Source organism: Mus caroli, chromosome 5 (genome assembly GCF_900094665.2).
Source record: "Mus caroli chromosome 5, CAROLI_EIJ_v1.1, whole genome shotgun sequence".
Classification (NCBI taxonomy): Eukaryota; Metazoa; Chordata; class Mammalia; order Rodentia; family Muridae; genus Mus; species Mus caroli.
In genome coordinates this window covers 237,715-256,778 of record NC_034574.1, presented here as the reverse complement: position 1 = coordinate 256,778, position 19,064 = coordinate 237,715, and the positions used below count along the sequence as shown (strand labels likewise).

Below are 19,064 nucleotides of genomic sequence, written 5' to 3'. Positions count from 1 at the left end.
AATAATGAATAAAGGAACGGAAACATACATGAATACATTGTTGCAAATAGGACCAGAGTGGAAAGATACTTAAGCACTGATGTCAAGAAATGGATTACTGCTGGGATCTATTTTAACCACCCAGAGACTGAAGGTCAAACTCGAGATGCTGGCGACCACAGGAATATTGCTGGCTAATATATGTTATTGCATTTCATAGAACTAAAGATTATGAAACTTTAAGTAGAGCACAGGGTCCCCCGACTAACCTCAGCTCTCAATAGAATCTGGCTGGAACCCTGCTTGAGTAAGAAATGGTAGAGCGAGACATAATTCCTGACCATCACTGCTTGGCTATGTGTCCCCTGAAAAACCAAAGCTCTACACTCAGCAATATAAAGGCACTATTTATGTGACCTGACAATTCACACAAAAGCTTCCTCTAAATGGGAAAATCCTCTTTTGTTCAAGGAATAATTTGCTCACTAAAGGAGAAAAAGGAAGAAAGTAGGAAGTGAAGAACTCCATGTGTTTGCCAATTGTAGTAGAAGAGCTTTTCAAACTGAAACAGTTTCAGTATCTTTTCCCCACCATGGATGTATCAGATAGAAAACAGTAAAGTCAAAATTTCTCCTGTAATTATACATCTTAACCCCCGTCCCCAGCAAAACTTTGAGTGGGAGACATTTCATATAGGGCTTGCAGAGTAGCAACCCACATCTCTACACCGGAGCTAGCTAGCCTAGTGAGCAAACTGTAGGTATTGTAGCTCAGAGGACAGCTCTGTGTTTCTCGAGCACCCTGCTTCCTAAGATGGCACAACAGATGGCTCTGAGATGCAGCAGGTCACTGGTCCTCCCACAATATCCTGCTTGGCCTGGCTCCGCTGCTCCGCCCCCTGTCATTCAGCAGGAGTAGGGGTGGGATCAGGTTCAGGAACTCTAGAATGGTGGCAGACCCAGGGGACACTTAGCCTTTCACTGAGGGGCTTAACCTGAGATCTGCTTCAGTGAGAGCAGAGGGTTGAAAGAATCGATTTCTCAGTGCTTGAGCACCTGGTCTGTGTAAATAACTGAAACCTCTATGCCAGCCTTTCTAGAGTGAAGTCAGGCAGGGTGTGTGTGTGTGTGTGTGTGTGTGACTCATAAGGAATAAACTGCTTTCTGCCATGGTGTGCCACAGAAACTGAAATACTGTGTCTGTTCATCCCAGTGTACTGTCACTACTGGCCCAGGGGGCTGGGTCTTTGAGAAAAGTGTGAATTTAAAATGTAGTATAAAAGTGACTTCGAGAGTAGAAAAACCAAAGCCTTATGCAGGTTCCTGTCTAAACTGTAATGTTCATATGTATTATATAACTATAATTTAGGAATTGGAATGTAAGAGTTTGCACTTGTAGTTTATGTGCGTGTAAAACATACCAGTTCTCCCAGTATTTGTCGAGCACTGTGGTTCTTTAGAAAATGGTCTGCATACTCAGTTACAGATGCAGTGCTTCCTTTGTTCACTTGAGTTTAGAAATGACAGTGTCAAAAGGTCATGGACAGTGAGGGGTGAACCGCAGCAGACATGTCAAGGGCTGTAAGAGTTAGGACTGTCCCCCACTCCCAAACCCCCAAGGAGTTTTGCATTTCTAAGGAAACTGTGCTGCTCACAGACGAGGGCCGGCTTCAGGGAGGTTTTTAGTAGCATGCCCTAGAATTTCAGGTTATTTGGGTACATCAAAAATGTCTCTTAAGTAATTGTAAAGGCCTTCTTTATTGCTTAAACATCACTCTCAAGACTAACTTAGCCACTCAGAACCTAGCTAAAAAGCAAAATGTATAAGCTGTAGAATATTATGAAGGCTGTTAATTGTCTGAAGGAATATGCTAGGTGATAGTTACAGATGTGCAGAAAAAATAGTTACAAGTACTGTCTCTAGAATACCTCTCTAGTCTTGGTCAGGTTTAGAGTTTACTCTGAAGGCGCCACCTTGTGAAACACATTGGGATGGAGGAATAAACCCCAAGCCGACCTTAGGGCACTGTGAATTTTAAAGCTGACTTCTGTCCAACCCAACCCAACCCAACTCCAAACTACCTTCCATCCCCACCGTTGAACTTGGAATTGCTGCACAAGTATTTTGGTAGATGCTTGGTGGGCGGGGGAAGGGGAGCCTGCATTTATTCCCAGGTGGCTATTTTTTGGAGGGGTCAGAGGATCAGAGCACAGAGGTGTGGACATCTTAGTGGAAGTCCACTCAAGTTACCTAACTTGCTGAAAACAAACCAAACCAAAACCAAAACAAAACAAGAAAACCCTAGAAGAAAACATTTAAAAAAAGAAGGAGAAGAAGAAGAAGAAGAAGAAGAAGAAGAAGAAGAAGAAGAAGAAGAAGAAGAAGAAGAAGAAGCAGCAGCAGCAGCAATTTGGTACTTCATTAGAAAAATTTGAAAGATCAAATTGAGAGAAACATTTAAAATCCATCCCTTCTCTTTCAGAAGACAAGAGAACAACAACAAAAATAGTTTTGGCTTATTGGCTTATTTCCTTAAACAAGAACAACAAAGCTGAAACTGAGTTAGAGATGTTTGAGATACGCAACCCTACCTTGCAGAGGCAGGAGGCTGTGGGCACCAGCCCCTCCTGGCCTGTATAACTGGACTGAGTCTGTCCATAGGAAGGAAACTGGTGGGGACGAAGGTGTCCTCATTGAGGGACCACCATCACTAATCATTCCAGGACTCACACCGTGCACCAGGCAGCTTCCCCACCGTGGCGGATGAATGCACGGACACCTTCCTTAGGATGTACTTGGATATAAGTACGCACAGGATAAGGGGTTTTTGTAAGGATGCACATGACCCCTTTATCATGGTTTTTGGATAAGGCTTATAAGTTGTCTATTCTCAGCTGCAGGAGAGGCAAAGGCCTTTTAAACTTTAATTTTTTATAGATATTCTTAGGCATATATATACATATATATGTATGTATATATATGCCTAGAGCATATATGTGAGTAGAGTTTCAGATGGCTGCTTTCTTCCTATGAAACAAGGAATACAGAATTTGTGTATTTTGACATACCTAGTCCATAAGTGGTGAATGTGTGGGATGACATAATTATACTTAATTATAATTCTTAGAGTATACTTAAAGGCAAACAAATATGGTTAAGAATTTATGTAAAATTTAAAATAACCTTAAACATACTGTTGCCACTTTTTTGTAATGTTTAAAGATTAAGAAATTATACAATGTCTTTAATTTCATGTTACAAGCAAGCATGTATTCTTCCGATGGCTATCCATATGTGCTTACACAAGTGTCACACTGGGGTGGGGACTTTCAATGTTATTCTTTCCTAGACTCTACTATGTGACAAAAGTGTGCTTTAAGAAAATGTGAGCCACTTCTGTGCTCATCATAAAAAATAGTCAGCTGTCATGGTGGTGCATGTCTTTAGTCCTAGCAGGCAGATCTACATGAGTTCGAGGCCAACCTGGTCCAGGATAGCCAGGGCTTCACAGAGACACCCCATATCAGGAAAAACAAAACAAGACAAGACAAAAAGCCAAAACCAAATTCAGGTTTTCTCCAGAAGAGGAGTTCTTTGGACAGAAGATTGAAACAACTGTGATGTTTGAAGGTTGACATGATTTAGTGACGATGGCTGTGACTGGCTTTATAGTCACAGCTTTTAATAAAGCAGCTATGGTTACTTAAGACAAGTTCAGGACATTCTTTAAAATTCAAAATGCTTGCTCCTGACTTTCTCAAACAAGTTGGCTAGCACCCCATTGCAGGGTTGACGGCACAGCTTTCTATTCAAAGGAAAGTATTGTCTTTGAGATAGCAGCACCCTGTGCAACCTGGGGTCTTCATTTTTACTTAGCACGACCACGTGGAGGTCCTATTTTTAAGTGAGCTTCTGAGCTGAGTTTAGTAAATCACTTGGGGCTAAATTCAAGTCTATTGGTCAGAGAGTGGGTCCTGAGAGAAAAATCATGACAAGCTGGGGGCAGAAATGGCCCCGCACTACCCAAACAGCTTCTCCATGGCTTAACCATCTGTCTTCTTTAAAGAGGGGCTGAGTAGGAGGCAGCGGGCCACTGGGTGCTCTCAGGTACTCGGCAATTGTGTTTCTAAGGCTGGCAGGTTAGGACTCCTCACCTGTGAGGTTAGGGGGTCTAACTGGAGAACCCGCCCCACCCTCTTTAAGAGGTTGTTGTAACTCCAGCCAGTCCTGTAAATGTTAGAGTCCCTGGAACCAAACCTTGAACAGAAGCTATTCGGTATATTCTTGCCCTATTCTCACTAAAAGCTGCTTCAGTGGAACCACAGGGCAGTAGGGTCTCCTCAGTGAATCAATGGTTAGATTCTGACAAAGACCTGTGACTGGATGAGGCCATATAAGGATAAGCTGCACACAGTAAGCTCTTCAGTTTACTCTATGTTTCCTTGGGCTACTAAAGACCCCAACGGCAAGTCTCTTGTGTGAAAACTGGGTTTCAGAGGTGTGAGTCTGATGTAAAGACATATCAAGAGAGCACCTATGTGAATGAAGAGCTGGGGCAGACATATGACGTCCAGAAAGGCTGCAGTGCACTTTCTGTACCATCTACTACAATATGCCATGTTTCTAATACCAACATGTGTATGATTTAAAAATATTACTCAAAGTTGGGAGTGGGCTGAGGGGGTAGCTCATGCCTTTAGTTCAAGCACACTCGAGACAGAGGCAAGTGGATCTCTGAGTTTGAGGCTAGCCTGGTCTACAGAGCAAGTTCCAGGACAGCCAGGGCTATACAGAGAAACCCTGTCTAGAAAAAGCAAAATAAACAACAACAACAACAAACAAACTAAACAACTAACCAACCAAACCCAAAAGCCAAACACATAAGCACACACATAAACACACACAGACACACACACACACAAAGCCAAAAAAAAAAGACCCCAAAATTAACCTCCCACTACCCCACTCACCAAAACTACTTAGAAATAAGCCCAAGATAGCAGACAAAAGTGAAGTTAAACTCTATACTTAAAACTCTAAAGAATATGGGAAGGTTCCAGTTTAGGATAGCTGTATTTTTCTTGAGCAAATCTAAGGAAAACAACCCTTTCTTTTTCTTTTTTCTTTTCTTTTTCTTCCTTCCTTCCTTTTTTTTTTTTTTCGAAAGCAAAACCCTCAAAATTATTTTCACTTTATCACATGGATGTTAATATAGAATGGATTAGGTCTCAATGCAGTGAGTTTTATGGTCGATTTCTAGGCCCTAGCAAACATGTCTGTATTTTGGACCTTGTTCAATGACAAGGCAGAACTCGCTGTCCAGGTGAGAGCTCGTGTAGCCCTTGTCCCAGAGGTTCCAGGCTGACTCTGTCTCGAGGGCTGGCAGTGTTGGCAGCAGAGCTCTAAGGACGAGTGCAGAACATTTCCACAGCCTAGCCTCTGGCTTCTTAAAGTTTTGTTTTTGAAAAAAGAAAAATCTTTTCTTGTGATACTGAATCAGAAGAATGTAATGTAATGTTAAAAATAAAAATAAAAAAAAAAAAAGAAGATGATTCCCAACCTCCAAAGCTTGCAGGACAGACATCTAATTCTTCTCCATACAAATAACCACATGCACAGCCGGGCGTGGCGGCCACGCCTTTAGTCCCAGCACCCGGGAGGCAGGGGCAGGCGGATTGCTGAGTTCGAGGCCAGCCTGGTCTACAGAGTGAGTTCCAGGACAGCCAGGGCTACACAGAGAAACCCTGTCCCGAAAAACCAAAAAACAAACAAACAAACAAATAACCACATGCATTGTTCAGCTACGAGAAACACAGTAGGGCTCCATAACATACAAACACCATCTGGAGGTTACACTGCCGTGCGAAACATCAGGCAGTCTTTCAAAGCTCTACAGTGAAGCACCATCTAGCTTTTACTTAAATGTGCTCAAACACGATTCAAAACTCAGCTATTCTTCTACACCTTCTATGGAGTAGTGCTGCTTAGCACTAAGCCACAGATAATAAGGCAAAGTGGCACAGAATATAAAGGACTGAAAGAAAACAGTAAGGTACAGTTGTTTATAATGCCCAGGGTAGGCTGGCTCTGCAGAAAGCAGGGCTGACATGAGGCCTCAGAAAACAAAACAAAACAAAAACAAAAACCCAGAAACACATCCTGCGGAACAGACAGAGAGATCACTTTAGACAGTCAATAGTTATCTCTAGAAGANAGGAAAAGACATTTCCTCAGACATTACACTGACAACATACACTTACATTACACTGACAACATACACTGACAACATACACTTTAAAGATAGGAACCACCAAGTGACAGTCGGTAGTAGTCTATATACTGGTCACACGCAGAACAAGCACGCTACACTGCCTAGGTGACCTCAGCTGCGGCAGGGGGAAGACTGTACTAAGAAGGCACAGGGGATACTGTTAGGGTTGCGGAATGGGAGCCGTATGCCCAAAGCTTTCGGTGAAAGACAGAAGCGTGCAAGCTTCCGTGTGGGATTGGGGCAGCTGGGCCATCTGTCGTTAGCCAGGCAGTGGCAGGAAAATGAATTAGAAGTGCTGGTGGTTGAGAGGTTGGCACTACACAAGGCAGCACGAGGCAGATGCGCCATGGTGGGAGGTGGAGACAGCTAGATGGTATTCCCGCCTCTAGTCAGAGCAGGAAGTGATTCCCTAAGACAAAGAACAAGGTATCAAGAGACGTGAAGGAAATGATAACATCTCACACCAGAAAACATAGGTGCTCTCTATCTTTAAAACCTATCTGAGGTACACTCACTCCTTAAATCTATTGCAAGTAATAAGATACTTATAGCATCTTTCCCCAAAGAAACAATTAAGTACATACTATACTATATATAGGGCCTGGGACACATTAAGTTCAGCTTTCCAAAGAGTAAATAGAAGATGTATGCCTTAAAAAGTCTCTTAAAAATATTGGGGTTCCCCCCATTTTTTTGTGGCATCTAAACCTTTATTGTTTACTGCTAGCGAAAGCTTTTGGACAGAAAGGTAAATCTGAGGACTTAGGTTCAACGTTGCTAACTGGACAAGACTCCATTGTGAGTCACCTCTCACTGAACAAGCCCTTCTTACTATCAGTCACCTCTACTCTTTAAAATTCAATTATTCTTGTTTTCTACAAAAAAAAAAAAAAAAACCCAAAAAACAAAAACACTTGACGAGATCAGGGGTCTTTCTCTCCCCTCCTCCTCTCTCTTACACACACATACGCATGCACACACACTCACAAGTACCAAAGCAGGCCCAGCAGCTGCAGGCGGATTACATCATAACTCAGCTGGGCCTGGATTCCCACCCTACACTGGCAGCATTCAAGGTTAGAAAACGAAATGGCAGCACAATTGGTCAGCAGCTTCTCTTCTTCTGGAAGTTTTCCAGGTTCTTGAAACAAACAGATAAAACAAACAAGTGTACAAACGAACATAAAGCTGCAATCACTCTTGCATTGATCTCTGAACAGTAAACTAGGTGGTTTCCTTGGTAAGGCAGAGCCCACCCAGAAGCTGGCAGCCAGAAGGTTGGCAGCCAGCAATCTTCGACTGCTCTGAGAGGCTTGCTTAGGGGACTCGCAGCCGCCAATGTGTTCAGACGACGAGCTCATGGGCATCCCCGAGGAACCTCAGGCTGTGTTCAGCTCCGAGGTGCTCTGGTTGGATGGCTGGTGAGAGTGCAGGTTGTCCTTGTATCTCTCCAGATCTTGGAAGTACGGGTGATTCAGGGCGCCGTAGGCGGATATCCTTTTAGCTGGATTAAACATCAGACATTTCTGCAATAAAGAGAACATCTGGTGTGAAACATAGCACGGCAAACACTGGACCTTGGGGGAAAGTCTTGGAAAAGGTGGCTAAAATTTTTCCACGGTTCTATCTGGGGAGCAAGTCACTAACTAGCACGACAGTGAACTAAAGTAAAACACCCAGACACAAGACGCATTGCTTCCGTAAAAACGATTAATGTGATTATCAGACACCTGACTTAAAACTACCTTCTAGCATCACAACTTACTCAAGGGTTGAACATTCTCACCTTTCTTCAAGCTGCCCTGACCACATAACTGACCTAGGCCTTTGGTCATGGTTCTACTTGCCTCCATGAGAAAAACATACCACCAGGCAGGGTGAGATACACAGACACATGCAGGTTTTGATAGACCCACGGTCTGAATCAAGAGTACGGGCTCCTGATTCAGGATCAATAACAGACTTAGTCCTCCTAGGACTCTGACTGAGAACAGAGAAGGAAGAAGAGCCTTCTGTGTCTGCAGGACGGACGTTATACACAGCACCAACAGCGAGGAGTTTGAGTTTCAAAGTACGAAAGTGCTTATTAAAAAAAAACAAAACCAAAAACTTCATTTTAAGTATAAGTATTCCCGTCTCTGTGTGTGGGAATGTGCGTTTGAACCCAGACGCCTGTGGGGCCAAGAGTGTCTCTGGAGCTAGAGTTCCAGGCTGCTGTAAGCTGCTGGGTACAGGTGCTGGGAGCTGAACTTGGGCCCTCTGCAAAAGTGATGCATATTCTTGAGAACAGAGACACCTCTCCAGCCCTAGGATCTTGTTTTTAATGGGATATCTTATATGTGAATAGCACACAAGGTACTTATTCAGTAAATCAATAACTACAAGTATTGTTACATGGTTCCTTTGGGGGAAAATATTTTGCAAAGATGTGACTAGCATGTTGCTTCAAGTGGCATGAAACTTCAAGCGAAGAAATGCAATTTCTTGTCAAGAAGCCTTTGCCCAAGGAATCTAGAGTCTTGTAAAGCTTCGTCCAAATACACATTCAAGTGTTGAGAGCTGGGTTAGGAAGACATTGCAGAATCAAAACTCACCAGCTGGAAACAGAACCCACAAAAGAGAATACAGCCTCCCATGCCACGTGGTTGCCATGTGGTTGGGGCACAAGCCGATGGCATCCCAGGAACTTACCAAAAGTAGGTCTTTGCCTAGTTCGTCAATATCTGTCACAAACTTCTCGATGGGTTGGGCAGATTTGGAATGAAAAGCCTGCCGGGGAAGGGCCACGTCCCTAGGCCAGTCTTCCTCTCCTGGGAGTCCAATGACACTACGGAAGAACCAGATGGGAATGTAAACACCTGCGGTTTAAACATGACCTTCCTTACCAAATCTTAGAACAGGCAAATGATACAGGGCAGGCACAGGGAGAATCCCACCTCATGACAGAAAGGACTTCTCATTTACCCTACTGCAAACTTCACTGACAAGAGGAAGCGTCTGTCCCTGGCAGCAGACCCCCAGTGGAAGGTGTGTATGTGAATGGCACTGGTGTAGCCAGGGAGAAGTCCTGGCTTAGTGATAGGGCAGGGCGCCCCCTGGTGTAAGTCTTGGTGTAGTGACTAGGCAGGGTCTGCTATTCTGAAGGACACTCATCAGATATACAAAGTCTTCACCTACACCGGAAGCTTTGCTTTATGGTGTGATACAACAGTTCTGTGAAAATGTGTTTTCACGTAGTTTATCCAGCACGGCTTGTGACATGCATCACTTTGGCTGAGGTTCTTAAATTAAAGAGTAAAGTATTCTAAGCCATTACATAAATTAGACTCAAAGATAAGGTTAAAAACTATGATGGGCCTGTTTCATACAAGCGCTGTGTAATGGTATTCCAGAGTGAGAAACAGTCAATTAGAAAGGGTATCATTTAGATTTGCCCCTGACTACCATTCTGGGATCAGAAATGTGGAGGAAACATCGAGTCATAAAAGAGCTTTCGAAATAGGCAGACGTGGCTTCAAATTCAGCACCTGCCCTTAATTGACAGGTAAGGACAAATTACATGACAACTATGAGCCCTGGTGTCTTTATGTACGTGACAACAATAATTTATGGTTACAATGAGGGTTGGCAGTAATTTACTGAAACTGCATATTACAGTACCATTTGTTACTTATTAATGGTAAGCAGGTGGCCCTATATAATTTATCCAGGTGTAGTATTATTTATAGTTTATGTATAGGTGCTAAGTGTATTTGGACAGTACAGACTGAGTAACTCTGAACTAAAAGAAGACAAAGTCACAGTTTAGTGGACAGGATATATAGTAACCCAGATATTGATCCAAACTATTTTAACCCTAATTAGAAATGGTGCTGGCCTGAATTAAGGTTCTGTTCTGACTTCCTGAAGCGCAGGCCTAGAAGGCGTGGTCACAAGCATCTTTTAGGAAGGGAGGTGGTAAATGTCACAGGATAATGTAATGTGACAGGCAAATGTCACAGGGCTTTATCACTGTTCCCTTCCCTTTACAGAGCCCAGGTCACAGACCTCCCTGGAAAGAGCAGCTTTGGGTGCCACTAACTCTGTCCCCACTGGGCATCTGCAGAGAGTTAGTTAGATTACTCGGGCATCCAAAGACTCATGGATAGACTTCCTGGAATCATTGAGCAAAATCATGACTTGGGCATCATAGAAGTGTGCTCAATAGCCAGGTCTATAGTGGGTAATGAAGGGGTAAAAATGTCGTCATAACCACGAAAGGTAACATGGAGATGGGTTTGGGTAGTATGGGATATGGCTGACAAACAGTTTGAAATGTGTGCCCTTTCATATAAGGACTTTAGTACATCCTTATTATCAGCCCCTTAGGATTGTAATGATGCTTAGACTTTAAATCACTTTATTGACAGACAGCATCTTTTCTTTTGAGATAGTGTTTCACTAGGTATCCCAGGCTGGTCTCAAACTGAAAATCCTCCTGTCTCAGCCTCCTGAGTGTTATTAGTAGCTCTGAACATACCTGCTGATTTGAAACCTTATGAATGCAGCAGTCAGAAGCCAAGACGCTTTCAGAGAAACAGTCTGTCTACCTGTCTGGTATGTAAATACATATTAACCACACCTAATGCATGGATACATACCACACACATACACACATACACAAACACATACAAATAAACCTTAGAGCCTACTGTCTTCTCCATCTCCTGTAAAAAGCTGTGAGACACACAGGTCAGGTGTGCCACCTCACTGTAGGGATGGAAGACAAAATGAGGAAGGAGAATGCCTGCCCAGGTCACACACTGTGCGGACAGCCTTGGTTCTCCTCAATCCATGTTCAGCATCTTTTATACCTCCACTTAACTATGATACTGCTCTTAGAAAATGCTCTAAATGCCATGGCCTAAGTGCTTTCCTTCTGAAGCACTCAATGTTCTCTGAAAGTAGAAATGTGTCTACAGCTTACCTTATTAAGAGTGTGAGACTATGACTTTCCTTAGGGAAAAAAAAATCAGCTTCCTGTCCAATAAGGACTGTCATGGCCCTTAATGAGCATAAAAAAATGAAATCATGACAGGTTCATTTGAAAAGGCCTGCATCATACTTCTCTATTTGGACGGTTGGATAGCATCTGTAACCGTTCACTGTTTACACCGGGAAGAACTACAGGGCACAGACCGTAAAGATGGCTGTGGTGGAAATAATGAAGTCGTTTAGCAGTGACACTAGGGCGCAGCATTGTCCTTTTCCTGTTGAGAGCATGTTCAGAGAAATGAAACAAAACCAGTGTAATCTAAAGGCACCAAACAGACAAGGCTTTCCAGCTGTTCTTCTGTCAGCTATGTGGGAGTGCCAGGCCTTGGCCAAAAGTCAAGCAGGCTTTCCCACGGAACAAGCAAAATGTCCCTTCTGTCCTACTGCATTGGCTTCGTGGTCTGAGAGTACATGTAATGCCACAGGTCCAGAGACTGGGTGCTGGAGGTGGCTAGGAATCCTACCAGGCATAAGAAAGGGAGAGCAGATGATGGCCTCCAGGGCCCAGCAGGCACATGCCACCAAGATCACCTTTTAACTCAACAGGGTATTACTAGAACGTTTATGTTCCCGGGTCCCTCTTGAAGATCACATGCATACAGGACACGTTCCAGTCTCAGAGTCCAGTGGTTAGCGACAGGAGCTTTCCATGCATAGGCAGCCTAACAAAAGGCTAGGTGGAGAAAGTGTCCACTTTACAGTATCGTCAGGAGATGAGGTACTGGTGACTGCCCACAACCTGGGAAGTCCCCAGACCAGACCAGACCAGTTCCTGAAAGAACCTCAGCTTTGGGGTGGTTCCAGGTCTGAGGCAATCACATTTAAATAGGAAATTCTGTAGGGGCATTATTTGGACATGGGTAGAGGGAAGGGGTCTGATAGATTTTTAAATTCCATAAAAAGCACTTGTGGTTGAGATTCATAAAAGTGTTAACAGTGGTGATTTTTAGCCAGGACCCTATCTCTTTCCATTTTCCCTCTCTTGGGGTGGGACTCAGCAAAAGGATGCCACACAGCACGCCTTGTGAGAAGGCCCAGTTACATTCTAGTGACACAAAAAGCATGCTCAAACACGCAGGTACGAATGAAATTTGCAAATCACCGGAGAGCGATGGAGCAATGCCCGAGCTGGAGAACAGACTGCATGGAGAAACTGGAGTCCCTTCCATCGCTCAGGGGGCAAAAGTTAACGAAGAAAAGGGTTAAGTCAGCAATTGGGAGCTGGGCACGGTGCAGTAAACCCACTCTAGAGCGCTTCGTGTGACTTCCTCTCACACAGTCATTCAGCTACAGACTAAGATGAGAGCTCAAACTGTTCCCTATTTTGGTGTTCTGGGGGTGGGGTGGGGAATGTGACTGGCTCGAATTCTGTCATCTACTGTGCAATGCAAAGCAAACCCAGCAGGAATGATCAGGTTATCCTCAATGGGAACAGGATGTCGATTTGGACAGGCTGGGGTCCTACGCCACCACCAAGTGTCCCATCTCTTACGAGAAGTAAATTTGATGTGACCATGAGCAGCCAACACATCTGTACCATGGAGTGGGAGCTCAGAGCTCAAGGAAGGAGAAGCAGCAAAGACCCACCCAGGCAACACGAAAGCATTCAGGACACAGCATCAAGGCTACGCGTCATGACCGTATGACACAGCTCTTCTACCTTGTGGCGACTCGTCACACAACTAGTCAGACTGCCTGCAGTAGCAGCTTGGAGCAAGGAAGAGAAGAGAAAGTCAGAGGAAAGCCACTGCAAATGCTTACTGTGATGGACGACTATAAAAGTATTACTTACTCCAAGATTTTCCCTAGTTGATCCACGTCTGAACTTCCACGAAAAAGAGGCCTGCAAGAATAAAGAGAACATCTTCAAATCAGGCATTTCCTGAAAGTACATTCCAATTATCTGTCATTAGCACTGCTCAGCAGCAAGCAAGACGCTCTTTTACTGACGGGAGCAAGGAGTGTGATCACCCCTCTCTGGTCAAGGGTGGCTTTCTGTGCACTTTCCTCCCAGCAGGGCCTCTCTTGGTTGCTGTGCTAGCTCATGTTCAGAACCACGTGTCCTGTTTGCAGCTGTGGCAGTGACAAAGCTCTGCCTACAGGCCTGGGTTTTACAGTTCACTGTAATTTAGCAATAGGGTGGAGCCCATCTCAGTTCGAGCCTCCCACTGAAGGTATGTGGGAGTCCTGAGGCTACCCTCAGCATGCGGTTCACACCCAGGGTCCTTCCTTGCGGGCCTCTCTCTTATCTGTCCTGGATCTGGGAGCGTGCAGCTTGCTGCTTCCTTAGTACTATACTTGCTAACTGTCACATGTTCAGAGGCTACTGTGCCCTCTTCTGAACTCAAAGCCTTCCTTATCTACAGCAACCATTTCACTGGCAATAAAATAAACTCCCTTTGTGACATTTCTGGTGTTTTCCCAAGTAGACCAAATAGTCCTTTGAGGGTGGGGACATCTGTAGGTTTCCCCATAAGTCTTGTCCTAATACTTTCCTCTAATTGACACACACTTATTACTATTATTTATTTATTATTATTGTACATCTGTAGTACACAAGTAAATCTTTTCTAACTCTTTGCTTGGTGAACATAAATAGCTTTTTTTTGTCTCCTTTTAATTTTTGAATATTTTTGAGTGAGAGCTTCTCCCCAAAGCCGGCTCTTGCCTGGAGTAGATTATTATGTGGACTCAAAGTAGCCTCAACTGCACCATCCTCCTGCCTCAGAGTCTCTACTGCCAAACCACTACAACTGGCTCTATTAATATTAACCTACTTAAAATATTGATGATTATCATCAAGAATTATATTCCTTATTATATCATTTATTGCATTATATAAAGTGTATGTGTGCTGATGGCATCCAACCCCACAGGTAAGAAGTGTTACTCCATTACTGAGGTTGCTACCTTACTAGCCTTTAAATGGGTCTCAAAAAATAAGCAAAGTAGAAAGTGAAGATGTTCTCTGAAGCCTGAGCTGAGCATCTTGCGGTTATGTCAAAACCCTGATTTTCATCACAAATGTTCTCTTAGCTCAGCTCTCTGCAGCTAAGCCACTTGGGAGAAGCAGCATGGGGGCTCTAGAAGGGGGTACTTTAGAGTCCTGGCGTTCACAAGCTAGGGCTGTGGGGTCCTGTAATCAGACTGCTCTCTGAAGGTCCATGAGCCTTTAAATTCTTGCTCTACTTCAACATGAAAGGAAGCAACCCACCACTCACTGTGCACTCACTTGTAGCTGCTACGGTTTGAATGTGGGTGTCAGGCAACCCTGGGACAAGGTGGAGGGAAGGGGACTGTTGCTCCAAGGGGAGGAAAAATGCGCCTGTCTTGGCTGAGCTCGAATATGTGTGAGGGATCCACTTCCTAATCTAATGGCCTATCTGAAGCTTAAGAGGTTTTCAATGCGCAGGTTTTGGGGAGGACGGATCAGCACCAGTCATGGAAACCCAGCCCCCTCAGTTTTTGACTCTCTTCTATCCTGACAAAGTTTTCAATGGCATCCTAGAAAAAAAAATGTTAATTTTACCGTTGGGTGTTCCAGCAGAGGGCACCAGGACCGATATTCTACTATTGTGTTATCTCTACTTATTGGCTGGATTTGGTCTATAGGATGAACTGTGCTCTGCCATCTTTGAATTAGCCATTACTTCCTTTAGTGACAAGTGTGACAAGCAGGGCCTCAGTGACATTAGAATGTCCTGTGAACATTCAGGATGATGATGTCCTCTGTGGAGACTGAAATCCCTCTGATGCAGCAACTCAGGGTACCACAATGAATGAGTGCCATCTCTTTGGAGAAATCTGGTGTACAACATGACCCTGAACTCTTGTCATTTAGCTTTGCAGCAGATATGGTTTACCTGCAGTTACACAGATCTGCTGAGAGGTGACTGTATGCAGTGAAATGTCAGCTGCCAGTAAAATGGTTTATTGGATGCAGATACGTAGTCAATAGACAGGAAGATGAGCGCTTGTTGGAGGGAAAAAGCTAAGGAGGTAATTATGAACGTGATGGAAATGTTCAAACAATCTAGTTTCTAGAGGAGAATTCTGACTAGTCCACATGAGCTGGTTTAAGTCTACAGGAGGCCATCTGTGCCCAGGAGGAAAGTGGTGGTAATAAGAATACATGCTTGCATCCTGCTCAAAGCTTGATGTGCAACAGAGGGACATGGAGAGAGGAGGCAAGGCAGCTACAGGACCCCAGGAAATAGTCTCTCTCTGATGCTCTCGGATTTAAAAAGATCTCAGAGGCCAGTCTGTGTATTCTGAGGAGACAAGAAGGCATGTAGGCTGACTGGAGCCAATGAATAATTACTCTCCTTTGCCATGTTAGACATCCTCAAATGACCTACTTAAGATGAGGTTAAACATGTTCAAACAGAAGTACAGATATAAACCGTGTGTGTGTGTGTATACACTGAACTCAGCACCTGCTACCAGGCCCTCCACAACCACCTGTGTTATCTCTGTGCCCAGCCTCAAGGAAAGGAGCATGGTTTTTGGTTTAATGTCGCCCCCTAGGTGACATTTTGTAATTATGGAAACTGACTCAGCTGACTGACAAGAGATGGGGATGGGGGTGAGGTGGGAGCGGGGAGAAATGAGCTGACTTGGCGGGATCTTTATGACTGAGAGGAAGGAAGCAGAGGGCTGAAGGAACAAATGAATAGAATGACAGAAAGAAGTAAAGGGGGCGAGGCAGAGACAAACTAGATGAGGCCCATATAACCTCAAATCTATTTCACAGCATGGCCTGAGAAAGCCTGTGTGTCCCAGAATTCCAAAGGGACCTTAGAGAGGTCCTACAGGAGGAATGAGGATGGAGAGGGATGCTTGATGGTACCCAGTGGGACAAAGGCACACAAGAGAAAGAACTAGTGTAATATTTTTTTTGATACCATGTTATCTCTTTTTTCTGTCCACTCTCTGGATCACAGACTATTAATTCTTTTAAATAAATTATTTAAAATTCAGCAATAGAGACACTCTACTGAAAGAAGCAAATCTGAAGGACACTTTTTAAAATTTCAAAGATACTTCTGTGCACACATTTTTTCTTTTCTGGCTCAGTAATACAATACAAAAATAGCCTCTTCCTAAAATTAACATATAAGGAAAATCGTTTTTTATTACATAGGACATTACCAAAGACCGTGAGTTTCACACATTATATTATTATCATCACAAACTACGATTACTTTAGATGACTTTCTGTTCGCTTAAGCATAAACCTTATATAGCAGCACCTTCTGCCAAAGACACCAGGTGGCTCTTCACGGGTCCGTTCTTAGTCCTCACTCTGCCTTTCCTATGACCCAGCTGAAGGTACTTCTTTAGCTTTAGAAGACTCATCTATCCTCACCACCTCTCTCCCTCCCCCTCCCCCTCTCTCCCTCTCCTCCTTCCCTTCCTCCCTCCTTATTTTAAAAGCTGGTTTTAAAAACTAGATCACCCTGCAAATCAAACTTCCAAGTGATTTTTACAAGTGAGCCCAGCAGCAAGCGACCCTCAAGGGCTTTGGAGGCATAAGTCTGTGTTATGGTTTATGCTTATTTTCCTATTGTAACCTGTACTCTAAGATACATCACTAAACACTTAAACTGAATCAACCAGATGAGCCTCAAGCTGGTGTTTTGATTAGACTGTAGTCAGCTGACAGGTGGCCCCTCTTCATTTTCATTACTGGGCTCGCTTTCCTCCACAGGGCAAGAGAAGGGCTTCCTGCAAATTACTGTGCATTTGCAAAGCTCAGAAGAGTAATCATGTCCTAAAACTCCCTGGGTTGTTATAGTGGATGTATTCTTTCAGCTTGTTACAACTGTTATAACAATATTGTTATAACAGTTGTAATTGTTTCAGCTTGTTACAACTGTTATAACAATATTGTTATAACAATACAGCTCTCTCCACTGCCAATTTAACGGGGACGCACCAGCTCTCCCCAGACCCCAGCATGGCCCTTCCCAAGTTCTTGGCTTGATATGGGTAGACTCCTTACATACTGCTCAGCTCACGCACACAGAAGAAGGTCAAACTTTATTCTTTCCAATCCCACACTTAAGCGGCTGGAAGCACCCTTGCCGTCTCTCAAGAGAAGAGAGAACAGCTGTTTCATGAATGCTAGCATAACTAAAACTAAAATAATATAAAAGTAATTCCGCTAGCCCAGAACTGTCATTCATCGGCTCTGTGTACCCCTCAGCTCTGGGCATATGTGGTTATGTGTGTATAATTTACCTTATATTCATTTCTTGAGATGACTGCACATTCTTTTTTAAGTTTTTATTTGAAAATATGTGTGCATACACATACAGATATACACATACTTATTACTTTCTTCATAATAAGGTCCAGATGGGAAAATTGTTAGATTTAGACTTGGCAATCAATAGGTACTCAGAAAACCCAGAAAGAAGAAATACATATTTAAAACAATAAATGACATGTGCTGATAAATTGAAATGTATAGACAAATGTAGGCGTGACTACAGGAAACAGAGCACTCTGTCTGTGTTGTCAATGGCTGTCAGGGTTGCTTTGGTAAAGAAAAGGCTTGCACATGCATGAGGGCAGGAGTTCAAACTCTCAGGACCCATGGAAAGCCAGGTCTAGTGGTTGCAAGTGTACCTCATTTGCTCCAGAGCACCAATGTTGCACTGGGAGGCAGAGAAGGAGAGACCCCCAAAATCTGTGGGTCAGCTAGCCCGAGTGGCAGCCGCAGAGAGCACAAAGACCAAGTCTTACAGGGTAAAGGCAAGGGCCAATACTTGAGATGCCCTCTGACCCCCACAGGTACTCACCTCTCCCATGATCATTTATTTGCACAACTTATAGACATGAATCTTTTCATATTTTGAACTCTCACATGAGCTAGGGCTTTGTCATGTCACACTTTGAAACCAACTTATTTGTCAATATTTGTATGTGTGTGGGTAATGCCTGGAAATGGAGTATTATTCATTTTAATGACTATTATGAATAATAATTTTAGCTTATTTCCAAGTTTTTATGTTAGATATTCCATTTTAAAAAAGATTTTATTTATTATATGTAAGTACACTGTAGCTGTCTTCAGACACTCCAGAAGAGGGCATTAGATTTCGTTACAGATGGTTGTGAGCCACCATGTGGTTGCTCAGGATCTTCGGAAGAGAAGTTGGCGCTCTTAACCACTGAGCCATCTCGCCAGCCCTAGATATTCCATTTTTATACCTTACAACAGTTAATGTGAAGATAAAACTGTACTAACCTATTATCTATCTATCTATCTATCTATCTATCTATCTATCTATCTATCTATCTATTTAGGATGTGTATACACGAGCATCACAGTGCATGCGTGGAGGTCAGAGGTCAGCTTTTAGGCCATGGCCCTGTCCTTCCATTGTTTGGACGCAGGAGACTAAACTCAAGTTCTCAGGTTTGGCAAAAAGCATCTTTATTCACTGAGCCATCTTTGATAGCCTTGAAATCCTTTATGAAAGAAATTCATTTCACTAATATAGCTAAGCAAGCATTTTTTTTCTACTACAGGAGGGTATTACAAAATCCAGTGGCAAAATTGTGTTCAATGCCATCTATGGCACTGCCAGGCAAAACAAGCACATCTTTTTGGTGTTTATTGGCAAGGCTTTTCTTCAAGCCTCTCTTGAAATCTTCTCTACATGTCTTTCTTTGTGTGTGTGTGTGTGTGTACACACACACACACACACACACATACATACATACATACATACATATATCTGAGAATTAAACTCAAGACCTCACAAGTGCT

The 19,064-nt window shown here is 43.4% G+C and overlaps 1 protein-coding gene across 2 annotated transcripts in view; it reads right to left on the bottom strand.

Annotated features, from left to right (window-relative positions):
• Positions 1-2,384: 2,384 nt before the first annotated feature.
• Cdk6 (cyclin dependent kinase 6) overlaps positions 2,385-19,064 on the bottom strand; it is a 240,321-nt gene continuing 223,641 nt past the window's right edge. For both annotated transcript variants that reach the window (XM_021162511.2, XM_029477311.1), the window contains 3 exons: positions 13,077-13,127; positions 8,942-9,077; positions 2,385-7,776 (listed from right to left, as the gene is read on the bottom strand). In XM_021162511.2, coding sequence (XP_021018170.1) covers positions 7,630-7,776; positions 8,942-9,077; positions 13,077-13,127 — 334 coding nt within the window. In that variant the 3' untranslated portion in view covers positions 2,385-7,629. The remainder of the gene's footprint in view (positions 7,777-8,941; positions 9,078-13,076; positions 13,128-19,064) is intronic.